The sequence below is a fragment of the Pectinophora gossypiella genome, chromosome 2 (assembly GCF_024362695.1).
Source record: "Pectinophora gossypiella chromosome 2, ilPecGoss1.1, whole genome shotgun sequence".
Taxonomy (NCBI): Eukaryota; Metazoa; Arthropoda; class Insecta; order Lepidoptera; family Gelechiidae; genus Pectinophora; species Pectinophora gossypiella.
The window spans coordinates 3,492,848-3,518,241 of record NC_065405.1 but is presented as its reverse complement, the minus strand read 5'-3'; the positions used below and the strand labels follow the sequence as shown (position 1 = coordinate 3,518,241).

Below are 25,394 nucleotides of genomic sequence, written 5' to 3'. Positions count from 1 at the left end.
CTTTCTGATCTGGTGATCTGATCAGCCTGTAATGTCCTAACCAAGGGTCACAAAGTGATTTTTGTGATATGTCCCCACCGGGATTCGAACCCAGGACCTAAACGAATTTATCATTAACTTATCTTAATATCTGTGTCAGTTTTAATAAAATACTTGCACATTGGGTCTACAAGTAATTACTCTATTAATAATTGGGTTTAGGTCATCATCATCAGCCCATTAACGTCCCCACTGCTGGGGCACGGGCCTTCCCTATGGATGGATAGGGAGATCGGGCCTTAAACCACCACGCGGGCCCAGTGCGGATTGATGGTTATTAACGACTGCTAATGCAGCCGGGACCAACGGCTTAACGTGCCTTCCGGAGCACGGAACGGACGGGTTTAGGTAACCATGATTAATTACTTTTTAGCACAGAATGTCCTATCTCAAGGTAGGTAAGTACTTAAAAATATTTAGTAATTAATTAATTAATATAGTAGTTTGATAGATGAATGGTAGGTAATGTCGATTAGCAGAAATAAGTGATTGATTCTTCCTTATATTAGTGATTTCTAATTATATCGCATGGGATGTTTGTTTTGACATTCATCTTCAAAGGGACACGGTCGTCGCCCTAGCAAATAATATTTCTGTCCCACTACGTACTGCGTACAAATTTAGAATTTGTGTCTATATGTACAATCCGACCGATATCCAACAAAAGGCAAGTTCCATTAGTCTTGTGACTTTGGCACAGCGGCCTTTCGATCCGACACAGAATTAGGGAGTTGTTTTTGTGGAACCATATAGCTAACACTCGAGTGAGGGAATGTAATAAATTGGAGTGCGTGACACGAAATAGAGCTTCATCGACCATCGGGCGACGACCGAGCGCCCTTCCGCGTGAAGTTAGCCGCGAGCGGCGAGCGGGGCGCGCGCCCTACGTCGTGAACCGAGCACCAAGCGCCCGTCAGTTTACTACTATCGCAAATCGACGCCGCATGTCGTTTCGCGTGTTATTGTGGCCGTGTGCATGGTGCTAGTGGAATAACATAACAGCAAATTGTTTTGTGCTGTGTTATTGTAGTGGTAGTGTCACGCTGCTGGTGCGACAGGTCCAGTTCACATTTGTTGTGATGCATTTGAGGATATACCTATGGCTGTCTTGTGTAGTCCTCGCAGGATACGTTCGAGCGCAAGAGGTAAGGGGGACCGTCTTAAATGCGGCATTTGCCCGGCTTTTTGTTAAGGTTTCTGCCTACACGGGCCGGTTAACGTAGTCTAGACGGCGGAGTTGCATGTGACTTGCGTAACTTTCAATGTCAACACGGCGCCTGAGTAATAAGTTTACCGTGCAATAAAACTGTAGTTCGCCGAGTCTGAATGGTCGATTGTGGAGTTCACCTTGAACGTGCAGTAATCGGCAGGTAAACAGTCGTTATCGTGGTGGCATCGATTGGTGACGACGTCGCTATCGGAGCGAGAGCTGTGTAAACACGAATGGGTCAGCCGAATGGGAGCACGAGTCGCCCACGTTTGGGAGAAAGCTGGCGATACTTGTGGCATTACTTAATGACCGACAGGCTGCACCCGGTATGCCGTGAACCCGATGCCCTAACACAGCTATAATCATGCTAACGAATTGCCTGTTAGGTACCTACGTGGTTCGAACCACTATTTACACACACGCACGTGCTAAATATCGGCATTGTTTTAAGACCTAATAGGTAAATGCCTACCTACCTAGGTATTTCATCAAAACTATTTTAAGCAATAAGTAGGCAGGTACCTACCTACCTACCTATTTTGTTTTTTTAACTTTTAATGGTCTTACGTCTCTAAATTGCTACCTTCCTCGTTTATCATTATTCACCTACCTTTTTACCTACATAAGTAGTTTATCTTTCACGCAGGTGTAATAAACTTTACCAATCTCTGTTGCACAGATTATTCATTCATAAAACAACTTGTAGGAATTTTATTCATAAGATTGCAGAACCTAATAAATAGACCTTCGTTATATCTATCAAGACGAGACGAGACGTATCCGTTGATAACACGCACATAAACAAGCTTATTTTAAATAATAATGATATAAGTACTTACTAATAATGATATAGGTACTTACATACCTACCTAAGTACCTATCTACACCGTCTTATTACAAGGGTACTAGACTCTCCATCAAGTAAATAAGTGTAAGGAAATTCATTACCACCTACATCAAAGAGCAAAAGTTCAGTCACTGAGCCCGGCGAATTATTTGTAAACAGTGGAGAAATTATGTACCTACCATTAGTTGTCACAATTATAAAATTTATGTTTTTGTAGGTGTTTTTGGTCTATTACAGAAACGACATGTAACCAGGAAGTGTTAAGTGCAACCAGTTAATTTATTACTTTGCAAGAAACTGACTGGACTTCGCACCTAATCACTTCACTAGGTCCTACAACGTAAATCTCATCACGTTGATATAAATTCTAGGTACGCGAACAGAGCCACTGGCCAAACCCACTGAAAGCTATTCGTCGACAAATAAGTAGAGTAGAAAAACGAAATGAAGATTGAATAAGTACTTACATTAAAAATGTCAAACACAGCCCCTGAGCTAGGTAGGTATCTCCCTATTTAATGAACGTTGAAAGAAAAAAATATTAGATAGGTATACCTAAAAATGTGTGTAGATACCTACTAACTACGTACTGAGTTGCACTTCTACCAAATGTTAGCAAACAGAATTTTAACTTTTATAATAATTATTGAACACTTAAAAATGTGTGTAGATACCTACTAACTACGTACTGAGTTGCACTTCTACCAAATGTTAGCAAACAGAATTTTAACTTTTATAATAATTATTGAACACTTTTAAATAATTATTTATCGCAATATTTCATATTTAAAGATTTTATTTTAAACTTATTGATTGTTAGATGTGTATTCGAGTTTTTGGACGTCTCCCCACGAACTGTCACTTGTCGTTGATATCGCTCTATTCTCGATGCTTTTGATCGGCGATGTTTTACGATTATTTTGTTTGTAAAAGTTTAAGTACAATAAAAAGTATTTTCTATCACTTAAATAACATTAGTTCGTCATTTAAAAGTAATCCCGCTGTTCCCGTATGCTTTTGGTTTACACAAATAAACAACCGATCAGGTTGCCAAAAATATTTAACTAAATGTTAAATATACTTATATTACCTATAGCTTCACGGCTGTAGGTACCCCCGAAGGGGTAGGCAGGGGTGCATAGTATATGCCCCATTCCCAGCTAAATATGATCTTAAGTGCCATTTAATAGGGGCGAGCCTATTGCCACAAATCCTGGGTCCTGTTTCAATTTGATGTACATTGCGGGGTTTGTGATTACAAATATTTTGCAGTTTCATATTAGCTACGTAATGAACACTAAATTGTCGTTGTAATTTACGAAAGTACGTAACGTAAGTTTTATGAAACAGGCCCCTGGAAACCACGATCTTTTCCAAACCACGAGTAATTCGCTTCTAGTGGTTTAGAGCCCGAACTGGGATTCAAACCCGTGACGCTACAATGTAATCCACGCGTTCCCCGAACGGGCTATCACGGATTCTTAAAATTAACCAAAGTTTATTAGCCTAATATTAAAACAAGAGTGTATTATTATATTATTATGGTGACCATCTTTGAAGACTGTTAGTCACGAGATACATGATTTGTGAACATGTGCAAAGATTACTCATGTTTATAGGCACGACACATAGCATCGTATTTCCGCCTTGCTCGTGGGTACGATCCTTTGAACTGATATTTTTACGATCTTGTAATATGTACATTATGTGCATGTCATATGTTTAATCATGTTTAAAAGTTTACGTCATTTAAATAGATAGGAACGGCCTCCGTGGCCCTATGGTTTGAGCGTTGGGCTCACGGAAGTCCCGGGTTCAAATCCCGTTGGGGACATATCACAAAAATCACTTTGTGATCCCTAGATTGGTTAGGAAATTACAGGCTGATTACCTGATTGTCCGAAAGCAAGATGACCCGTGCTTCGGAAGGCACGTTAAATGTAAGTAAGTAGTCGTTACATGAGCCATGTTAGAGGCCTTTGGCGGCTCAAAAGTAGCCCTGACACCAGGGTTGATGGGGTTGGTAATCCACGTCACAACCCACACGATAGAAGAAGAATAGATAGGTACGCTTCCCCGGTATGTAAAAAAACAACCAAGGAATTGCCAGCAGTTACGTCACTCCGAATAACATTTACCAAAGATATTTTTTTTTTTGTTTTGGTTTTCCCCGAAGGGTAAGGCAAATGGAACTATGCCCATACAGCCATGTCTTACGTATTTTTTTTCTTGATGATTGATGAAATGATGAAAGATGATGATGATGAAACCTAAGCCTACTCCGAACCCCAAACGAATTAACTCAAAAGTCCGCATAAACTTTCGAGTTATGAAGCGGCTTCCTGGCACGAAGCGAAAATAGGCAGATACACTTTGTTTATTGAACACTCCTATATAATAACACTCGCGAATGTCTTCCGACTAACTTAATGCGATCATTAACCACAAAACACCACTTCGTATTAATTATTTAGATTATTCAATGAAGAAAGCAACTGTCCCGTTCCCGTTTCCCGCCAAAAAGCCTTACCAAAGATAACAAAAAATAGTACCAACGTACATATGACCACAGAATTCCACTTATGAAGAATTACTGGTACTATGACCTCTTTTAAAAATAAACTTAAAATCTATATAACAGCAATGTAACAAAATATTCTTTTTTTTAAGTACCTACTAATAGCATGTTTGTATATTATAAACTCTTGGATAACTACTAATAAGCTAATAACAACTGTTTATTGTTTCTCATATTAAGTAAATTTGTAATTCTTTATGAGAAATAAAAATATCTTTAAGCTGAAGTACACCAACCGTCGTATCGTACGACAAACCCCTTTCGCTTAAAAAAAGTATCTAGTACCTATTGTAATATAATATAACATAAATAACCTATAAGTCCCACTACTGTGCACATACAACATAACATAAATAACCTATATATCCCACTGCTGGGCAGATATGCCTTCGCGTCGGCTTAATGACGATACACAGACCGAAAGAATTTCGCATGGACAGGAGGAGGATCCGGTGGTGTAATGGTTAACACGCTCGTCTCGTCCGAGTCAGAATTTTTTCGAATTAATTATCTCTTTTTACTAACTATTCACCCTCATAAGACTCTTAAAGCACTACGTCTCTACCCATCCTTTTGTTTATAAATTAAGTTCGACAGAAACAACACTCAAAATATGTCAGTGTACGGAGTAGGTACTGACCAGCGTACTTGAAAAACAAACAAGTCTTATCTTCTCGTTGTAGACACTCGTAGATGCGTTCAAGTGTTAACGTAGTGTGTACTGGACCAGAACATCGTTTTTAATTCCCCGTTTCGTAAACGAAATTTGTCAGAGTGAGCTAGACAAAAAGAATGCGACGTCAACAGAAATAAAAGAGTCTGTCGGGCTTGCAGTGGGATCCCGGCTGGTGCGCCGAGGTAGCTTACTGCCAGTTGATCGCCGAAAAAACCTTTAAACAAAAAAAAATATTTTACACTTACAAAGAGAAAGGGTCTGGCAATGGATGATAGCGTAGAAAGGGCCTAGCAATAGCTGCATGGTATCAAAATCTATGGCGTAACTAAAATAGATAATATTTGTAGTAGACTGAACTAAAACATCAATTTTCACTTAATACTTTTTCAAATTCTACAGTAGGTTGTGCTTTTGCTCCACGTACATCATTATCCCCCTAGCATTATACCGTTTTTCACAGGGTCCGCTTACCTAACCTGAAGATTTGACAGGTCCGGTTTTTTGGTTTTTTACAGAAGCAACTGCCTATGTGACCTTCCAACCCGCGAAGGGAAAACCAACCCAATACAGGTTAGGTTACATATCTCCGAAAACGCATTTCTCGTTGATGTGGATTTCCTCAATTCGTGTGGGTTCTCCACGTATAGATGTCCTTATTTCTTTTTTGATTCATTATTAAGTAGATGAGACATATCTTACAGAGCAGCGTTTTTTTTGACGTGAATTATTGCAGATTTGCCGCAGATGGCATTAACTGCTTGGTCGGACAAATGGCGAGCGCTGAGGGCTCTCACCCTGTAATTTAATATAGGACAGCGACCGCCATTCACAACTATATCGACACACTAAAATGTCTTTTAAAATGTAGTGTTTTAATCCGACACAGGGATTGTGGTTTTTCTAACATGATCCCTTGTCAGTTGACACCATAAGGTTCATCATAAATAGGTAATTGTATAGTCTTAGGTCTTCGTATCAACACTGGCTGCAGGTTATTTGATTACTAATGCCTCTGCCAATCCTATTGAGGATTACGGGCGTGAGTTTATGTACATTATGCAGTTTTATTTTAATAGTCCTTGTAACCAAACATCTTATAAAGCTGTACAAAGTCAGACAGTACGCATCCCTAAATCTTGAAATTGTTCCTAACAAGTTGGTAGTGTGACTAGGGATCGAGGATCCAACGTTGTTATGCTGGAAGTTATACATATGCGTCACGCTGTGTAAACTTTGATAGCGCGTTTCAGGACTGCATTACTGAATGGTGGCGCCATCTATTGTAAACACACTTGTGTTTATGATAGCTTTCATATCGATATAATTTGGCGTAACAATGCTTCAAACATTGTGAGTATTTTACGGCACTCGTTTCTTTGTTACGTGGTCGTTATAATGTTATAGCTGTATGTCCTAGTTTATGCAAACTTACAGAATTAATAAAAATGCATGTGGATTCCGAATGGTTTTGTCTTTTACTGACACATAAAGCAACTAAGTACATATTCCTAACAGTGTTACAAAATCCTTAGTAACTTTCATTTTGCGTAGAATTAGAAAACTTCCAGAATATTAGACAAAAATAACACTGAAAAATAAGACAAATGACTTCTTGAACTAAAGATTACCTCTTGAGTGAAACAGTTCATTATCAAATTAATATCTCTTCGTAAGTATTCTTTATTAAAAATCATAGTAACGGTTTAATACCAAGTAGTTTGAAGGGTTGAGCTTACCTCGAAGTAATACAACGAGTGTATCGTTTGCGGACGCGAAAAAAATACGATTTAGATAGGTATCGACTTAGGAAAACTCATTTAGCCGTTTAAGTAACCAGAAAATTTGCATCGCCTGAAGCGGTTTAGGTGCTAAATAAATCCCCCAACCGACCCGTAGTCACCAAATCCAGGGTAAATATTCAATAAGTAAAAAAAAATACTGACACTGCTTAGTAAGAATAAAATATGACGTAGAATACTTTGGGGAAAGAAATCTTTCTTAGAAATGCTGTAAGACGTGAGACGTCTTTTAAAGAATGTAATTTCGATTGTTTTCGTTGTCACATGATTGTTAATTATTTGGCAAGAGGGCTGATCACATTATCACGAGACGGTTCATCATATTATTATTTTATAAGTGCTTTTTTAACATACTGTTCTGGGAATAAAGTTTATTATATTCTATATTATTCATCTTCGGATTTAGTATTAAAAGTGGCTGCAAAATGCCTTCTGATTCACAACTTGTCTGGGGCAGGAGGCTAGGACGTCCGCGGCGTAGATGAAATAAAATACTTAATCTTGAGAGATCATCATCATCTTCTCCCTAGTATTATCCCGTTTTTCATAGGGTCCGCTTGCCTAACCTGAAGATTTGAAAGGTCCGGTTTTTTACAAAAGCGACTGCCTGACTGTGACTGTAATCTTGAGAGATGAGACTTGTTTAATTTGTCTCAATCCGGAACATGTACAACGTAGGTGCTGTAATAAACATAACATAGCATCATCCCTGCATCCCCGAAAGGGTAGGCAGAAGTGTATAGTATACATCTACACCTAGCCAGCTATTTTTAAGTCCCATATAATCATCATTATCAGCCGTACGACGCCCACTGCTGGGCATAGGCCTCCCCCAAGGATCTCCACGACGATCGGTCATGCGTCGGCTTCCCGCTTCCACCTTGTAGCGGGCCTACCCACTGAGCGTCGTCCGACACGTGGTCGCCATTCGAGAACCTTTCCGCCCCAGCGGCCATCGGTTCTCCGCGCTATGTGTCCTGCCCACTGCCACTTTAGCTTGGCAATTCTCCGAGCTATGTCGGTGACTTTAGTTCCAATGTAATAGGTGAATGTAAGTCATACGTTCTCTGAACTCTGCTATTATGGATTCTCGGAGTACTGTAATGCACTGATAACACTATTAACCATGAACACTGGATGACTGGTTATGATACCGGCTTCGTCTCCGCTTGAGGCTGATGATCCGAAATAAAAGTTTGAAGAGTCTGGGGGTTTGAAAGTGGTTCTAAAACGGTTGTCAGGAAGATAACCTGCCGGAACGTAAAGTTGGTGGACAGCAGCGACGCCAACTAGAGTTGTTGTTTAAATTCGCCTTACATAAAGCAGGCAAAGGTCTGAGGACCATACAGCCTTGACTTCAGCAGTTTAATCTTCGAAATTTATGATCAAAATACGCCTTATCAGTTTTCAATGTCCATTTTAGAGGTTGATATTATAACAAACTTGACAAAATTGATAACTCACGGGAATTACGTTTTGTAAGAAAGTCTGAAAAACAAAGACGGTAATTACACGATCAATCTAATTAAACTGATATGAATCAATGGCGTGCTGTAAAGATAACCAGCAATTGACTGCAGATTGATTTGATCTTGTTAATTTGTTGTGAGTAGGCAGGGATATTTTGATTGTTATCAAAAAACTTGACGGCCTCTGTGGTCTAGTGGTTGAGAGTAGGGCTCACAATCCGGAGGTCCCCGGTTCGAATCCCGGTGGGAGCATATTACAAAAAACACCTTGCGATTCCTAGTTTGGTTAGGACATAACAGACTGATCACCTGAGTTTTTGAAAGTAAGCAGATCCGTGCTTCGGAAGGCACGTTAAGCAGTTGGTCCCGGTTACTACTTACTGATATATATTATGTCCGTAGTCGTTATATGATCCATGTCAGGGGCCGTTGGCGGCTCGTTAATAACCCTTACACCAGGGTTGCTGAGGTTGGTAATCCACCTCTTAACTCATACGATAGAAGATCAAAATACTTTATCCAAACAGGCTTAGTAGGTATATATTTTATAGATGTTATATCTAGTGTCATCCATCGAATTATTAATAAACAAAATAAGCGCGGCATAATAATGTGCATTGAATACCGTTTGACGTTATTTTATTTGGATACTAATAATAATACTTACTTAATAAAAAAAAAAAACATAACTAAGAATCATAGGATAAACAATAATATTCAACGATATTGATTTGGGTGGTTCTCTTGTCCATTGTCAAGGGAAGCATTCATTAATCCTTTCTGCCGCACACCTTGTATTACCATTTTGCCTCTTAAAGGTCAAACGGACCCCGGATCCAGTTACATACCTCACCGCGTTGGACGTGTGAAAATAGGCCGGCGACCCACCCTATTGTTACGCGAGTTTTTGTTTCCATTTTTGACTAGACTCTGTTTGAGTGGGCACGGAACCTTCGTTGGCGACAACCGTAAGAGTTACCCGTGTTATTAATAATAACCTCCTGTTTTTTGAAGTCTGTTATAAGAATGGACCTCCTAGATTGTTAAAAAACCTGGTCAAGAGCTGCGGTCGGATCTTCTAGCGCATACTGATCAACGCGCATCCTACACAATAGCATAGAATAATACTACGTATAGAACGGTCACTCTCCGCTCCCCACCAGCGTCTGAGCTAAGTTCACCTCACCCCCCTCGAACATAGATTTAGACTTGAATCGTATGGCGTCAGACATCACACACACAGATGCGCGTGTACGATAACGTCAATGTGTGGTGTCTGTGTAAAACGAGGTTGTCTGTATGAAGTGTCTACAACTTTTTACTGTTAAAACCCGAACTTACTATGGAATCTGTATGAAAAAGCACACTGTGACGTCATAGGAAAACGTGACAAAATGTCACACTTATTATTACGGATGTCTTGATAAAAATCATAAATAAGTTAAATATAAAAAAGAAAATGTTTTTCGTTAGGTTTAGATGTGTCTATATTTAGTAATCAGAATTTCATAATTTATCTTGAACCTAGTACACGACCCAATTATACTTATAATATTACTATTATCTCTAATAGAAATCTCAGTGAGGTGTGGGTACTAAGTTGGATGTACCTCTGACTACCCCAATCGGGATATAGTCGTGAGCTTACGTTATATTATATCAGACAAACGTCACTGCCTAGGTCTGGAAGGTAGTGCTGAACTTGCTTTTACAAAATCACTTACTTTGTTGAATTCGCTCAAAATAGGGTTTCATAGCCACTACAGGCCAAAGCACGAGGATACTCTAAAAGGCGAGAATGGTTACCCCGGTGGGAAAAAGGCGTGTGTGTATAGATAGACACAAAATAATTCAACATTCGGAACACTTTTTGTGTAAAAGATAATGTAGGTAATTTCTTATGCATAAAAAGTTTTTCGTCCATTATACCGGGTGAGAGCCTTCAGCGCTCTCCATTTGTCCGGCCAAGTAGTTAATGCCATCTGCGGCAAATCTACAATAAGTCAAGGCAAAAAAATAATAATCGTGCATTGGGTCGTGTACTAGGTTCAAGATAAATTATGAAATTCTGATTACTAAATAAAGACACATCTAAAACTAACGAAAAACATTTTCTTTTTTCTATTAAACTTATTTATGAATTTTAATCAAGAAAAACGTAATAATAAGTCCGACATTTTGTCACGTTTTTCTATGACGTCACAGAGTGCTTTTTCATACAAATTCCATAGTAATTTCGTGTTTTGACGTTTAGTAAAAAGTAACTGATTTGACTAGTTGGAAACTAGCCTATTATAAAACAGGGTAATTTAAAAAAGAAAATCCAAATTTTTTGGCTTATTTTATTATAATCTACGTTTAAGGTTATGGTTATGAGGATGTCTAGTATTACCATTGTAAAATATCTTAGGTACTCTGAACATGTATGGGGTATACCGGAAGGTGTAATCAATTAAGCGTGTACACAATTCCTAGAAAACACTTGTAACAGAGCAACTAATGGTGTATAATTATAAAGTAATTAGGGTTATAATCGTTAAAATAATAACACGAGAGTTCTTTTTTAACATGAATGAATAAATGCTTAGTTTCCATACCCCATTGATGTTTTATAGTCCCTACAGCGGGCTTCGCAAAGTTCGCACCGTAAGGCTACGTTCAGATGACAAGCGCTCAACGCGCGATCAACGCGCGTAAAATTTTTGTATAGTGTTTACATGACACGCGCTTGTCAGGCGTCGGACGCGCGTTGCCGCGACCGTCATGGTATTCAGTACAGTTCTTACATTTGTTGAAGATGGACGTGAAACGACGCGACAGAAGACGCAGATATTGGGTCCACCCAATTTTGTCACACAGGCTGACTGAAAGCCAGTACATAATTTTGTATCCTAAGTTAAGGCAATTCGGACCCAAATTTTTTAACTTCTTCAGAATGACATCAGAATGTCTTCTTCTTTTTGTCATGTCCCAAATCGCAGGACGTTTCTCTATTTCATCTATAAATAATTCCTCCGGACGATTTTTGGACGGACTGATACTGAAGAACCCTAAAATACGTCTATCCGCGTCGAAAGCGCGCGCTCAAGTGAACGGAAATATAGAAAACCAATGATCTCAAGGCGCGCGTTGACGCGCGTTGACAACAGTCGAGCGCTAGCGCAGCGTTCAACGCGCGCTGTATTAAAACGCGCGTTAGCATGTGTACAGCCTGAATAAAATGTATGTAGTTGTAAACGCGCGTTATCAAAACGCGCGTTGAGCGCTTGTCATCTGAACGTACTCTAAGCGCGCGACTCTTTCGCGCCTCGACATACGTCACCCGTCACTCTCTCACAGAATGCACTGAAAGAGACAGATGATCTCTGTAGATGAAGAGTCGCGTGCTTACGGTGCTAAGCCTGCAGATATGTCGAAAATAGGTAGCGTTTGAAACCGGTATCGGTGATATATTGACAGCCAAAAAGAATTTGAAATTGATTGATTTCGACACATATTCAACGATAACTATCTCCCCCCCCCCACGAATTCGCATTACGCGTCAACTTCACCCCCTCTGGACCTCACTTTAGTCATAAATGGTAAGCCGCTAATTAGTAAGCGGGAAGGCGCTGACTGTCTGCGTCCTTCGCACTCACGTGTTAGGCGACACACGGTAAGAATAGGGTAGTTTTCAACTAGTCAAATCAGTTACTTTTACTAAACGTCAAATCACGAAATTGCTATGGAATTTGTACGAAAAAGCAACCTGTGACGTCATAGAAAAACAAGACAAAATGTCGCACTTATTATCACATTATTCTTTGTTAAAATTCATAAATAAGTTAATTAGAAAAAGAAAACGTTTTTGTCACCTTTAGGTCTGTCTTTATTTAGTAATCAGAATTTCATAATTTATATTTGACCTAGGAAACTACCCAATTCTATTTTTGTGTAGTATCCGGGGTGTGCTTCTGTGAAAAATCGAACCTGTGAAATGTTCAGGTTAGGTAAAAGGACTCTGTGGCAACGGGATAACGCTAGGGAGAAGATTTAAAGCTGATGAGCACATCTTCCTTAATAATCCATCATTTAAATTGTCCATAAAACTAGGTTGACTTCATATCATGCAATGTTAGGGCGCTTACAAACTAACACGCAACAGAACATAGACAACGTCGACGCGTTCATTTGTCGACCGAACGTCACTGGTCTGTAAGCGCATTTACAAGATATACCTCTCTTTATCTCTCTCTCTCTCTCTCTCTCTCTCTCCCCTTGGCATTTATTATCCTCATCTAATGGTGCCTTCTGCGTACTTAGAAAATCTACCTAATATCACGAATTGTACAGTAACCTTTCTGTGTGTATGTATGTTTCTTGTGTTGTGTGCAATAAAGGATATTTGAATTTGTAAGATCAATCTTTATCTTAAGCACCTAGCTGTTTTATCCCTGTGAAATATATAGTTGAATCCGAAAAGTCTCCCGAAGCGATCTCCGTTTGAAATGCAAGTTTTCCGGCTTTTCCCAGATCACCGGACTCGGATCACACAGATCGTCCGGTTTAACGCTGTTCGGATCGTGCTCGAAAAACCGGATTTGCATTTAGTTAAACTCGTTTTCATCTGTCGCCTCAGTTTTGAGGTCCAAATAGCTCAAACTACTGTTTTCGAACTATTGATGGTTTGACTAACGATTGTTGACCTTGAAAATCATCTTTTCTATCGATAGGACTATTAGTGTTGCTGTGTATCGTTAGCGTCGATTGTCCTTGCAATAGTGTCGATACTAACGATAGACAACACTGGCTCAAACTCATAGTCTCTTGAAGCAGTCGACGCAATCTGCTGGATCACATCACATGGAAGTATCGATTCGTAAAAAAACTTATTTTTTTGTTGAGTTAATATCTTACTTTTAGGTAGGTATTTGAAATTCTAGTCCAACAGAGCAGCAAAAAACAATACTTAATACAATAATTTTCCGTGAAATGAATAATCATTTTATTATTGTTACGATAAAATAAAACTATCGATCTACATAGTTCAAAGAAATAGTTCTCATAGAATTTTCTTGAAAACATATAAAGTTCAAATGCGGATTTCATTATAATACGAGCAATCCAAACATAATGTACTGTTATGATATTTCATAGGATTTGAAACAAACAAACTCGTAAAACCTGGCCTTTAGTCACTGCCCTGACACTTCATACAAAACACATCTCGTTTTGTACACACACTACATATTGACGTTATCGTACACGCGCATCTATGTGTTTGACGTCTGACTTCCAGACGATTGAAGAATAAAGTAAAACCGAGGGGAGTGAGGTAAACGTAGCGCAGACACTGGTGGGGAGCGGAGAGTTGCCTATACGTAGCATTCCTTATTCTATGCTTTAGTGTGAAGTGTCGATGGCGTAATCAATGACACGTTTCTATGTTAATTATTATTGTTGTTGTCTTATGCCTAGTTCACACGTGCCGAGTAAACCGACGAGACAGTGCACTTGGCCGAGAGACCATTTCACTCACGAAATAAAGTATGGTTTACCATTTTACACACAGAACATTAGTAAGTCACTGTGGTCCTGTGTATCAAACGAGGAGCACCGGTGAGATCTCCGATACCGGATTTGCACCAATGAATTATACGTGCAATTTTCTGTGCCGAACGCAGTTGGCTTGATCGTTAGGCTGCTTTTCCACCGAAGGTGTACGAGGCTACGTAGCGAGGGATGTGTTTGCTAAGAACCAATAGAATCGTTTTCTTATACTAACCTCCCTCAGCGTAGCTCCTATTGGATCTTAACAAACACATCCCTCGTTACGCATCTATGCTCATTTTTGGCGAAACCGCAGTCTTAGACGGCGATACGGCTCACCTATCAAGTTGGTGTAACAGAAGGCTCGGTGAGACGTGGGTACTTGGTTCATCGTGCGATGAATGTACCTCTGACTAATACAATCGCGGGTTTAGTCGAGCTTATGTGTCATAATTACCAATGGGGTGGGAGAGCCACAAGTTATTAGAAGACAACTTGCACTTTTGATACAAAGACTTATTTTTGGACGGTCATTTCCTACTACAAATACAAATCTATGCTTCTTCTTGTATCGTGTGGGTGAGTGGATTACCAACCTCATCAACCCTGATATCAGGGTTATTATTGTAATGAGGTTTAACGTGCCTTCCGATGCACGGATCATACATTCGGACAATCAGATGGTCAGCCTGTAATGTCCTATCCTAACTAGGGATCACAAAGTAAGTTGCTCACAAAAGGTGTGACCACTGGTCTCGTCCTCTATAGTAAATACAGTTCCTGGGTACATCTGGCCACAAGGTTAGGTTTGGCCACGTGGAAGGTTCGAATCATCCTAATAACATTACACGACCATCGCCACGAGTTAAGAACAGATTCCTTTCTGTACTAGAAGTCCTTGTAGACATAATATTTCATTCTGCTACTATAAGACGGATGCATCTAGTTAAGATCTATTGTGTAGAGATGGGATGAATATGTTGTTTGTCACTGTTACTAGGTATCTGTAACACTTTTCAATACGCGTCCTGAGTGGAATGAAGAACATTCTTAGATAAAAAAAATAATAATAATAAAATAAATATTTTTTTTGTAGAGGTTGTTGTAGGGCCAAGTAAAGAATTCTATCCGAACCAAATATGCAATATATCACGATAAAAGACAGTCAGTCAGTCAGTTCTTTATTTCCATCAAGGAGACTGCGGCATCGTGTAGAATATATAGGTACGGTCACGAGCATAAATATGTATACACTTTGGTCATGTCACATTAACTTTTATGACAAATCGAACTGTGAGTCTCTCTAAATGTCACATATGTTAGTGCGACAGAGTCCTAAAGTGAGTACATTATATTGCTCATGACTGTACATTACCGTATTATAAGATTGCTTCCAATTCGGTCATTTATTTTTTAACCAGCTCTACTCTCTTTTGGCATTTTTGTATAGTCTACTACTCTATAGTATAATTAATAATTAAAAATACTTATTATTCTGTGCAATGTAAAATTATCACGATAATTCATAGGTAAGTAGATACTTACATATTTCCATCAATCATACTTTTATTTCGTTCGTAAGTAGAAATCGTTATTAACAACTAATTTATGACGCACTAGCAACAATAATTGCAAGCATGACAAGCATTTATCGGTTCATTAATTTTGATAGTAAAGTCAAAATTGCCTATTTTATAAACGAAGAGAGTTTGACAATTAATCATTTTAGTTCTTACCAAGAAAAGAACTGCACAAATTGTTGAATCTGTTATGTCTTTTTTTTCTTGTGATTTTTAGTTTTCAAGATTTAGAGGGGTCTTCTTGCTCGGAGAAATTATAAACGGGAGTTGCCTTAGGGCTAGACACTACATTTCTTCTGGCACTTTTTGGGGGATATGGGGCACAGCACACGTATATGTAGATATGTTGCAGTGAGTACTCACTCCCGCATACTCGTAAAAAAAAAACCAAAGTCTCTCGTTATGCCTACCAAAGGTGTCTAGGTACAGACAGTAAAATTACATAAAAGTCTTTCTTCTTCTATCGTGTCGATTGTGAGGTGAATTACCAACCCGTCAACCAGTGTCAGGGTTATTACTGCCGCCATAGGCCCCTGACATGACTCATGTAACGACTACTTATTTACATCAGTAAGTAATAATCGGGACCAACGGCTTAACGTGCCATCCGTAGCACGGATCTTTTTACTTTTTGACCAATCAGGTGATAAGCCTGTAATGTCCAAACCAAACTAGGGATCACAAAGTGATTTTTGTGATTTGTTCCCACCGGAATTCGAACCCGGGACCCCCGGATCGTAAGCACAACGCTCAACCACTGGACCACGGACGCCGTACATAAAAGTGAAGAATGATTACACTGTACACTGGAAAAATGGTTGCTTAAGGCAGGTACTGAAAATACATGGCAGTTTTGGCGGCCATATCGTTTGAAGTGTCCGAATTGAGGTATCCACTTTGTATACTATTTCGTACCTGCTACCGTACCTAATACTTAGCAGCTTATTGTCAGCTCTATTAATGTGTTGTGGCGAGGCACGCAGTCTAAAAGATTGAAGCAATTTGCATTGATACTACAATTGGGCATTGTACGCCTGATGAGTAGGTTCAGAGTCAACTGTTTTGAAACCAACACTCCTGATTAAAAGAGCAGAGGTCAGCAGTTGCTAGCTTTTGACCATGAATCCTTATGTAATGTACATTGGAGATACTGCTTAAATCACTTTGTGAGATACTTGGCCGGAACGTTGTGAGACTGTCCTTTGTTTGGTAAGTAAATTGCAAGCTTGAATCACCTGATTGTCATCTGGTTGTTAAGCTGTTGGTTCCGGCTATTAGCCGTAAAAATCACTTCCACCAACCCGCAGTGAAGCAGCGTGGAGGAGTATGCTCCATACCCCTCTCCTGTTGACTGAAGTGCCTTGCAGTGGGACGTACATAGGCAATTTTATGTTGTGTATTGTAATTATAAGGACGCCGAGAGCGAACAAGAGTTTGTACTGCAAGTAAGTTCTGGAAGATTTATTTTAAGGTCAAAAGGTCAACGTCCACACGTGACAAAGTCATTTAAACGCATAATTAAGATAGACAAAATGAGAGGGATGACAAATGTGGTTACATGTTCTGAGAATATACTGTTAACATAACATCACAACATAAGCTTACGACTGTATCCCAATGGCCTAGGCAGAGGTACATCCGTTGTAATAAGGTCTAAGTACCCACACCTCACCGAGCTTTCTGTTAGAACAACGTGATAATTATGTGGTGGTATGTACTTCGTTTATATTTTTTTAATAAAAATTGAGGTCAGTAAAGAAAATTAGAATTGAGGTTGAGGTATTGAGGAAATTGAGGCTATTGGAAACATCAGTTTCAATTTCAATCGGATATCTCTATCGAATGTTCTCTGGAAGAGATCGCTTTTGTCGATAAGGCCGCCTTTGGCCACTATTGGTTATTAGTTTTTCCTTGCACCTGTTCTGTATTTGTGTGTGAAATAAAGCGTTTATTCATTCATTGATTCAGCTTTTAACGGTTCATAGGCTGCACTACTAAAATCATGTAAAGTCAATAACATTGGATTATGCCTTCAAACAAAAGAGATACCACCGAATTTGGAGCATGGTTAGTACCTATCCCTTAGTCTGTGATTGCAAACTGTCTAGACCAAGCTTAAACAAAGATCTGAAATTCAAGGTTTATCGAAAATCCTTTTAGAATCATCAAAGGCAATGCGAATGTATTCCAACCTAGATTATATGTATTATAAATCAGGGTGGTAAAGTAAACAAATCCTGAGTACTGCCTACAGCTACCTATATCAAACGTGATGTAGGCTAAGTTTACGTATAAGGAGGCTTTACACTCGTATTTTTTTCTGGCAAATCTTTCGCAGGATTTTCGAAAGAAATATTTATTTTCCGCAAAGAAAAACTGACTATCGCGGTATCGCTTACATCTTCAGACATTTGTTTTCAGAATTGTCGACCTTTTATAGTGAATAAACATGGTGATAATGGTAACTCTGTGAAAAGATATTTTTTGAAGTTCGAAGGTTTTATTGGCATTTTCGTGTTTGTAATTTTTGACCTAATTGTTGGGTTACTGTTTGCTCGAGGGAAGTGTACATGGTTTATTTGGGAAACGTTTATTATCAATTTAAGTAACTGAAAAACACAATATTTATTTCATAACAAAAAGAACGGCCTCTAGCGTTGGGCTGACGACCCGTACCGGATTCCCGGAGTCTCGGATTCCGTTGGGGACTTACCACAAAAATCACTTTGTGATCCCTAGTGTGTCCGGAAGTAAGATGATCCGCGATTCGGAAGGCTTGTTACGCAGTCGGTCCCGGCTACTTTTTAGTATTTACTTAAGTAAGTGTGCGTCGTTGTTAGTATGTAATTGTGAGAACCGTAGTAGCTCTCACTTTGAGGTCGCAGGTTCGAATTCAACACAGGTCTAAACCAATGATTGTCGAATTTGTTTTCGAATTCATGTTTGGATCATAAATTATTATCACGTGCTCAGCGGTGAAGGTAAACATCGTGAGGAAACCCACATTTCCGAGAAACGATTTATTTTAGCGGCTACCTGTCTTGGGCTGGTTTTCCCTTCGCGGGTTGGAAGGTGAGACAGGCAGTCGCTTCTGTAAAAAACCGGACCTGTCAAATCTTCAGGTTAAGTAAGCGGACCTTGTGAAAAACGGTATAATGCTAGGGAGATGATGATAATGAAGTATGCAGTTGTTACGTTTAATAGTAACCCTGACACGATGGTGGATGAGGTGGATCATTGGTCTACACTACAGAAAAACAGAAAAGAACTAAAAGTTGACTACATTGTCTTGATTAGGTAAGAAAGAGCTAGATATAGTGACCCTGATTTCTTTACTACTAAGTAAGTATTGACGAGTTGAAGATCATGAGTCACTGTGCCATTTCATGTCTTTGCTGACTTTACAAAACACATGCGAATCCAATGACAGCAACCGATATTGTTGGCATTGTGTTTGCAACACGACCTGTCTACATACCTATATGGGACATAATTATGGAACAATGGTTCGAATCAGTGACTCATTCCAGCCCGTCAGCACATTATACCAATAAGGATCTTCATACAACGGTCCTGATACTGAACTATGTAGTTTAGCACCGGCGCGATTCGCGAGGATTATATCGCGAGCATTGACCAATTAGCGCTATCTACGTGGATAAATCTCGTACGGTTATTGGTCAAAGCCGCTCAACCCGTATCGCGGGCGCTGTATTAAGTTTTGTCATCATCACTTTTAATTAAAGAGCCACGCTCTTGTCGGTATAGCATTCTCCATTGTTGTCTATCGACGAAAGAAGACAAGAAGACAACTCGTAGAAGAAAAGAGAGGAAGGGGAAGACCAAGAAGAGCTTACATGGAATAAATTAAAGAGAAGGCGAACGTGTCTTTTGCAAGTCAAAGTTTTGTAATAGTTATGTGAAATACAGATGATATAATAACCTTTTGTGGTTATACACATCGATCTTAGGACTTTTAATGAAACTGGTTCAAAGTTTTTCTGATTATTTCATTCTATTGAGAAGAAGAGCGTCGTTACTTTATTCATGTAATTTCTATAAAAACAGCGAATGGTTAAACAAAGCTTACAAAGTAGACAACAGCTTTATTGGAGTAACTGCGCTTGTGTGTGTGGGTGCCAATTTCTATAAATGAATATATTTATACTTCTACTTAGATTCTATCATGCTGCTATAGAATTTTACTGAGGCATTGCCGCACTCCTACATCGTATCATCATTGATTGGCTTTTGGTACGATTTTATCATCATCCTCCTGCCTTTTCCCACTATAAGTAAGTGGGGTTGGTATTGGTACAACATGTATCTCTACCGTTCATCTCTGTCAGTCTTCATCTAGACACTCACTTCTTTCACACACGTATTTTTCATCGCACACACACCCACACACCCGTACCTATATTCTTCTTTGGTACCATTTTATGAAGATAGAAAATGTGTCCTAGTCATAGACTAGAAACGGTTTAGTACGGTCTACTCTGAACCGGCGTGGGTGTATGAAGCGATTGATGAATGTGGAGGAAGCAAGAGAAGTGTGTCAGGATCGAAGCAAATGTATTTCTATAGCCTCTGCTTACCCCGGTGGAAAATAGGCGTGAGTTTATGTATTAGAAAATGTGTCGTATTGTATTACTATGGCCCCAGTTCAGCTGTGCAACATGTGTTTTAAAAGATTATGATTTATTATTTCGGACACAGAGATCATTGTTATACTGATTTATTGTCGTCTTAGGTTGCGACCGTTATTTTTTTTTCTCTTTTCTATTCACACTTGGGAACAATTTCTAATTATGTGCTGGTAACTTCTCCGTTCATCGATATCTAAATACAGTTTAATAAGTAATTTATGTAAAGTGCTCCTTATCATTGAACAATGTTCTTTGTGTGGCTACGATATCATACTGCATAAATTTATCTATACCTGTCATTTTCTTATCCACCGAAAAGGAAGGGGAAAAGGAATGAATGAATAACCCGGGCGAATCAAATAGGTATATCGTTGATATGCAAACCGTTTGACGTGTGCTGCCAACTTAATAGTTAAACCACCAAAATATACACTTCTCATCAAAAAAATCGAAACACTTCCGTTTTCATTGTTTCTGTCCGAATTTAACACAAAAAAGAATTCATACGATGAAAAAAAATACATAAATGTATAGCTGGCAGTTTGGCCATTACAGTAATAAGCGAAAATTCTAAATTCAAAATTAGAATTTCATTTGTTTATCTTATAAACAAAATGAATCACTGTTTTGAGACAAATGTGTGTTTAGGGTTGGAGTACATTTAGCGTTTAAAAACTAAAAATTGGCGCCTATCCTTAAACTTTTTGTTTTTTATTTCAATACTGTGACTTTGGGACGTCTGAAAAAAGGTTTTTTTTCTAAAACGTATGGATACTTCGCCCACAGAAGCCGCCCAAGTTGTGGCATTGCTGGATTCTGGTCTTAGTCAGCGTGTTGTGGCTGCAAGACTGCATCTAAGCCTGTCATCTGTTCATAGAGTCTATAAACGTTATCGGGAGACTGGTTTGTTCACGCGCCGTTTAGGATCTGGCAGGAATCGGGTCACTTCTGAGCGAGATGATCGATTTATTGTAACAACTTCTTTAAGAAATCGACGCCTTAACGCTTTTCAACTGCAGCAGCGGCTTCGTGTTGTACGAAGGGTGGCTGTAAGTGACTCTACAATTAGAAGAAGGTTGAAGGATCGTGGACTGGTACCGCATAAGCCAGCAAATGGGCCGAAATTAACTGCAGACCATCGAAGAGCGCGCCTTAACTTTGCACGTGAGCACCTAAATTGGTCATACCTACAGTGGAGCAAAGTTCTCTTTTCTGATGAGTGTAAAATTATGCTGTATGGTAACGACGGAAGGAACAAGGTCTACAGAAGAGACGGAGAACGCTATGCACAATTCTGCATTGAAGAAAAGGTCAGCTATGGTGGCGGTTCGTGGACGGTTTGGGGAGGAATCAGCGCCGACGGTAAGACAGAGCTTGCTTTCGTGTCTGGGCCACGTCTGCCTGCACTAAACTGTCATCGGTACGTCGAAGAGTGTCTCGAGCCTCATGTGATGCCCTATGCACATTTTATTGGCAACGGCTTCATATTCATGCACGACAATGCTAGGGCTCACACCGCGGGCGTCGTACGAGATTATCTTAACGAAGTCGATATCTCTATTATGGAATGGCCAGCAAGAAGCCCGGACATGAATCCCATTGAACATCTGTGGGATGAATTAAAGAGACGAATTCGAGCAAGAGATCCTGCCCCAGAAACACTTAGCCAGCTGCAAGATGCAATCCAAGAGGAATGGGACAATATACCACAGCATGTGATCGTGACTCTCATCCGATCGATGAAGAACCGTATGGAAGCAGTAATTAGAGCTCGGGGAGGGAATACAAGTTATTAAATAAACGTTTTTTAGCTTTTTTTTTCATTTACGTGTGTTGTTTTATCCATTTCCTTTATACTCCATACGGAATAAAAATGACTCATTTAACAAAATACGAAACCTATGAAAAATTCATTTAAATTTAGAACATTAACATTAAGATTTGATAAGCTCATATTACTCACTATTAAACGACATTTAACATTTATTCCTAAATGTACACATTTTTCTGATAATCCTGACAAAACGTAAACTTGCAAGGTGTTTCGATTTTTTTGATGAGAAGTGTATTATTTACGTTATAATTTTGAAGCTGGTTTTAGGTACGGTATTTTCCAATTTTTGTATATCCATAAAAGCAGCTGTCACGTGCAAGGCGCTGGCATGCAAGTGGTTTTGCTACAGGCATGTGTGTTCCCGCTGAATTGTAGCGTTGACAGCGACTTTCCGAACGGCGACCCGCGCTACGGCGACTCTCTTTACGGCGAGTGGCCTTATTTTCCCTTTACGTCGAGCGAGTTTTGACGTTATTGTACAGTTATGGTAAAAACTGTTTTGCTGTTTTCTTATACTTTTCAGTTCGTTGTTTTTATATAAGTAGTAGTATTAGACCTATTCTTTTTATTTATGATTTGGTTTAAATAGACAAATACTTACAATTAATTTTCCTCTTATTATTTTCCTAGCTACTTACCTTTTAAGAAACATAATAATTATAGGTACTTATGTGGAGAAAATGGCTGCAACTAATGAAACTCCATTTTGATATAATAATATATTTTTATAAACATTGTTTTAAAAAGACCTATACCTTCTTTATATTGTGAAATAATACAATAGTTATTATCAGTTATACTACGGTAGAACTGATCAGTTAGAACTACAGGGAATAAAGGACATAACATAGCATCACGTCTGTATCCTCGAAGGGGTAGAATATTGAAAAAAAAAGTTAAGTTAAGTTAAATTCTGCTTTAAAAATCTTGTAATGGATATTTCGAAGGATGAAACTTCCTGCGTAGCCTCTGTGTGGGGATGAGCCCACCCTACCTCTAGGACGCCGTCGGCAGGGCATTGAGAAAGGGTTGGTCCTAGGGCATAGGTGTTAGTTGCCGAACTCAGAGAATAAAAGGGATCTTAATAGAGTGTAAAAAAATAGAGAGTAGGATTGGGCGCCTTGAACATGATACTCTCCTATTGCAAGCAAAGCAAAGGGGATGGAATTAAAAATTTCACTTTTAAAAAATGTATATTAACATTACTTCTTCTTATACAGCAAAGAGTTTAGCATGTCTAGGTTATTTCATGATAACACAAATTTAGGAATAATCCTGTTATTACAATCAAGCAAAGCTTAGTCAAACCACTTAAACGCTAAAGTTTCACCCAAAAAGTGATATATTAAGTGCCTGGACGGCAGGTCTTAGGCAAAATCATGAAGCAAACCGCTGGATAGCAGGTCCTATACGAAAAGCATGATCAAGATGTAGAAGACAATTATTCCGAGTGTAAGCACAACATTATCTTAATGGGGAACTCCCCAGGTAGCCCTTGAAGATAGACATCCAAGTTGGACTTTGAACCCTGCAACAAAACGACATATTACAGGTCCATAGGTAAACCACATTACGTGTGACGGTATAACAGCATAATCGATAGTCAATGTACTAAGCCAATGATTTTTAGGTGGTTTTACAGTTATTATTATTCTGAGGGTTTTACACTGAAAGAAAGATAGTGAGATTAAGCCATTGTCATGGACATGTGGAACTTATTTTAGCCAAAGTTCAGAGATAATAATCACAAAAAAACTCACCAAAAGATTTTAACATCATTTCAACATCATTGACGTGGCACACCACTTTAAAAATAAGGCATGCAAAGGGAGCTTAACCCATACAGCCTAGTCTTTGGTCATCTTAATCTTTTTTAAGTTGCCATCGTCATTCGATAAATGTTAATTTGACACAACTTTTTCCAAGCGCGGAGGCACACACTCGCATGCGATTACCGGGTGAGAGCCTTCAGCGCTTCCCATTTGTCCGGCCAAGTAGTTAATGCCATCTGCGGCAAATCTACAATAAGTCACGTCAAAAAAAAAACTCACATGCGATTCAGCCTTGTCGGAAGTCTAAAAACAGGTGTTACAAGAATACCAAACATAACTATTATGTTTAAGTAGGTACCATGATTATAATCATTAAACCCGTTGTCTGAATAATATAAAATGAATTTTGATTTAGATAAGTAATACCTAATAAGTACCTAAAATATTTGTCCCTGGCTCCAAACGCGTGGAGAGTGTTTTCTATAGGTAGTACTATTTTATTAGTTATTGCTGTGCTGTAACGTAACACACAATCAAACTCACATTCGAATTTATTCTGTTCTATTTATTAGTTAGGATCAAATAAAATTGAACAATTTTAATAAATTATCATAGCATGTAATCTTCTTTCAATCTAATTTACAGTTTTTGGTATGTATGTTTTGACTGTTTAGTATATTATAAGTAATAAAATTACAAAAAATAAATAATGTTCCTGTCATGTCAAGCATTTGTCATGTCTATTGTTATTTTTATAGAATAAATTTCAATTTCATTGTAAAAATTCAATAAAAGTATAAAAAAATTGTGAAACAAGGATGAAACAAAGTACTCCTATTGTGTGGTTATCAGTGTTTGGAATTATTCGTTGATAAATTTTGCCAAATAATCAAGAAAAAGAATGGTCGATACTGGACTGGTCGAGTTACCTATATGCTAAGGTTGGACGAAATTCATTGAACGTTACTCTCTGATGTGAAACTCACCAGTTTTTCAAAAAGTTGGAAGACAACGAATGCATCCGTTTACCAATTTCAGAGTTGAAGGAAAGGTTTGTCAATAAGGTAATTCGGCTATACTTACCTTTGCTATTAAAATATATGTAAATACCTAGGTATCCACTTTATTTATTTTTACATAAAAATACTCGAATAATCGAAATAATCGAATCATTGCTGCTTATCATCGTTATGTATCATAAAGAGTGTCACTCTTACCTGGGAACAGAAGTTGCTATTGATCTGTTAAAAGCCACCAAGATTGCTCATGATCCAACTGAGTGCGAACTTACTTGTATGCTGAGGTGATGAGGTGAAAAGTCTTAGTCCGGGATAAGAATTTAGGCAATGCCTGAGAGTAACCACGTGGGCGCAGGATGATGTTGAAGCGATAGCAGGCCGGAGTGGACCTAT

General features: G+C 38.7%; 1 protein-coding gene across 1 annotated transcript in view; it reads left to right on the top strand.

The window, feature by feature from the left end:
• The first annotated feature begins 942 nt into the window (after nt 1-942).
• Nucleotides 943-25,394, top strand: part of LOC126372404 (syndecan) — a 340,619-nt gene continuing 316,167 nt past the window's right edge. Inside the window, exon 1 of the mRNA XM_050018129.1 lies at nt 943-1,184. Coding sequence (XP_049874086.1) covers nt 1,119-1,184 — 66 coding nt within the window. The 5' untranslated portion in view covers nt 943-1,118. The remainder of the gene's footprint in view (nt 1,185-25,394) is intronic.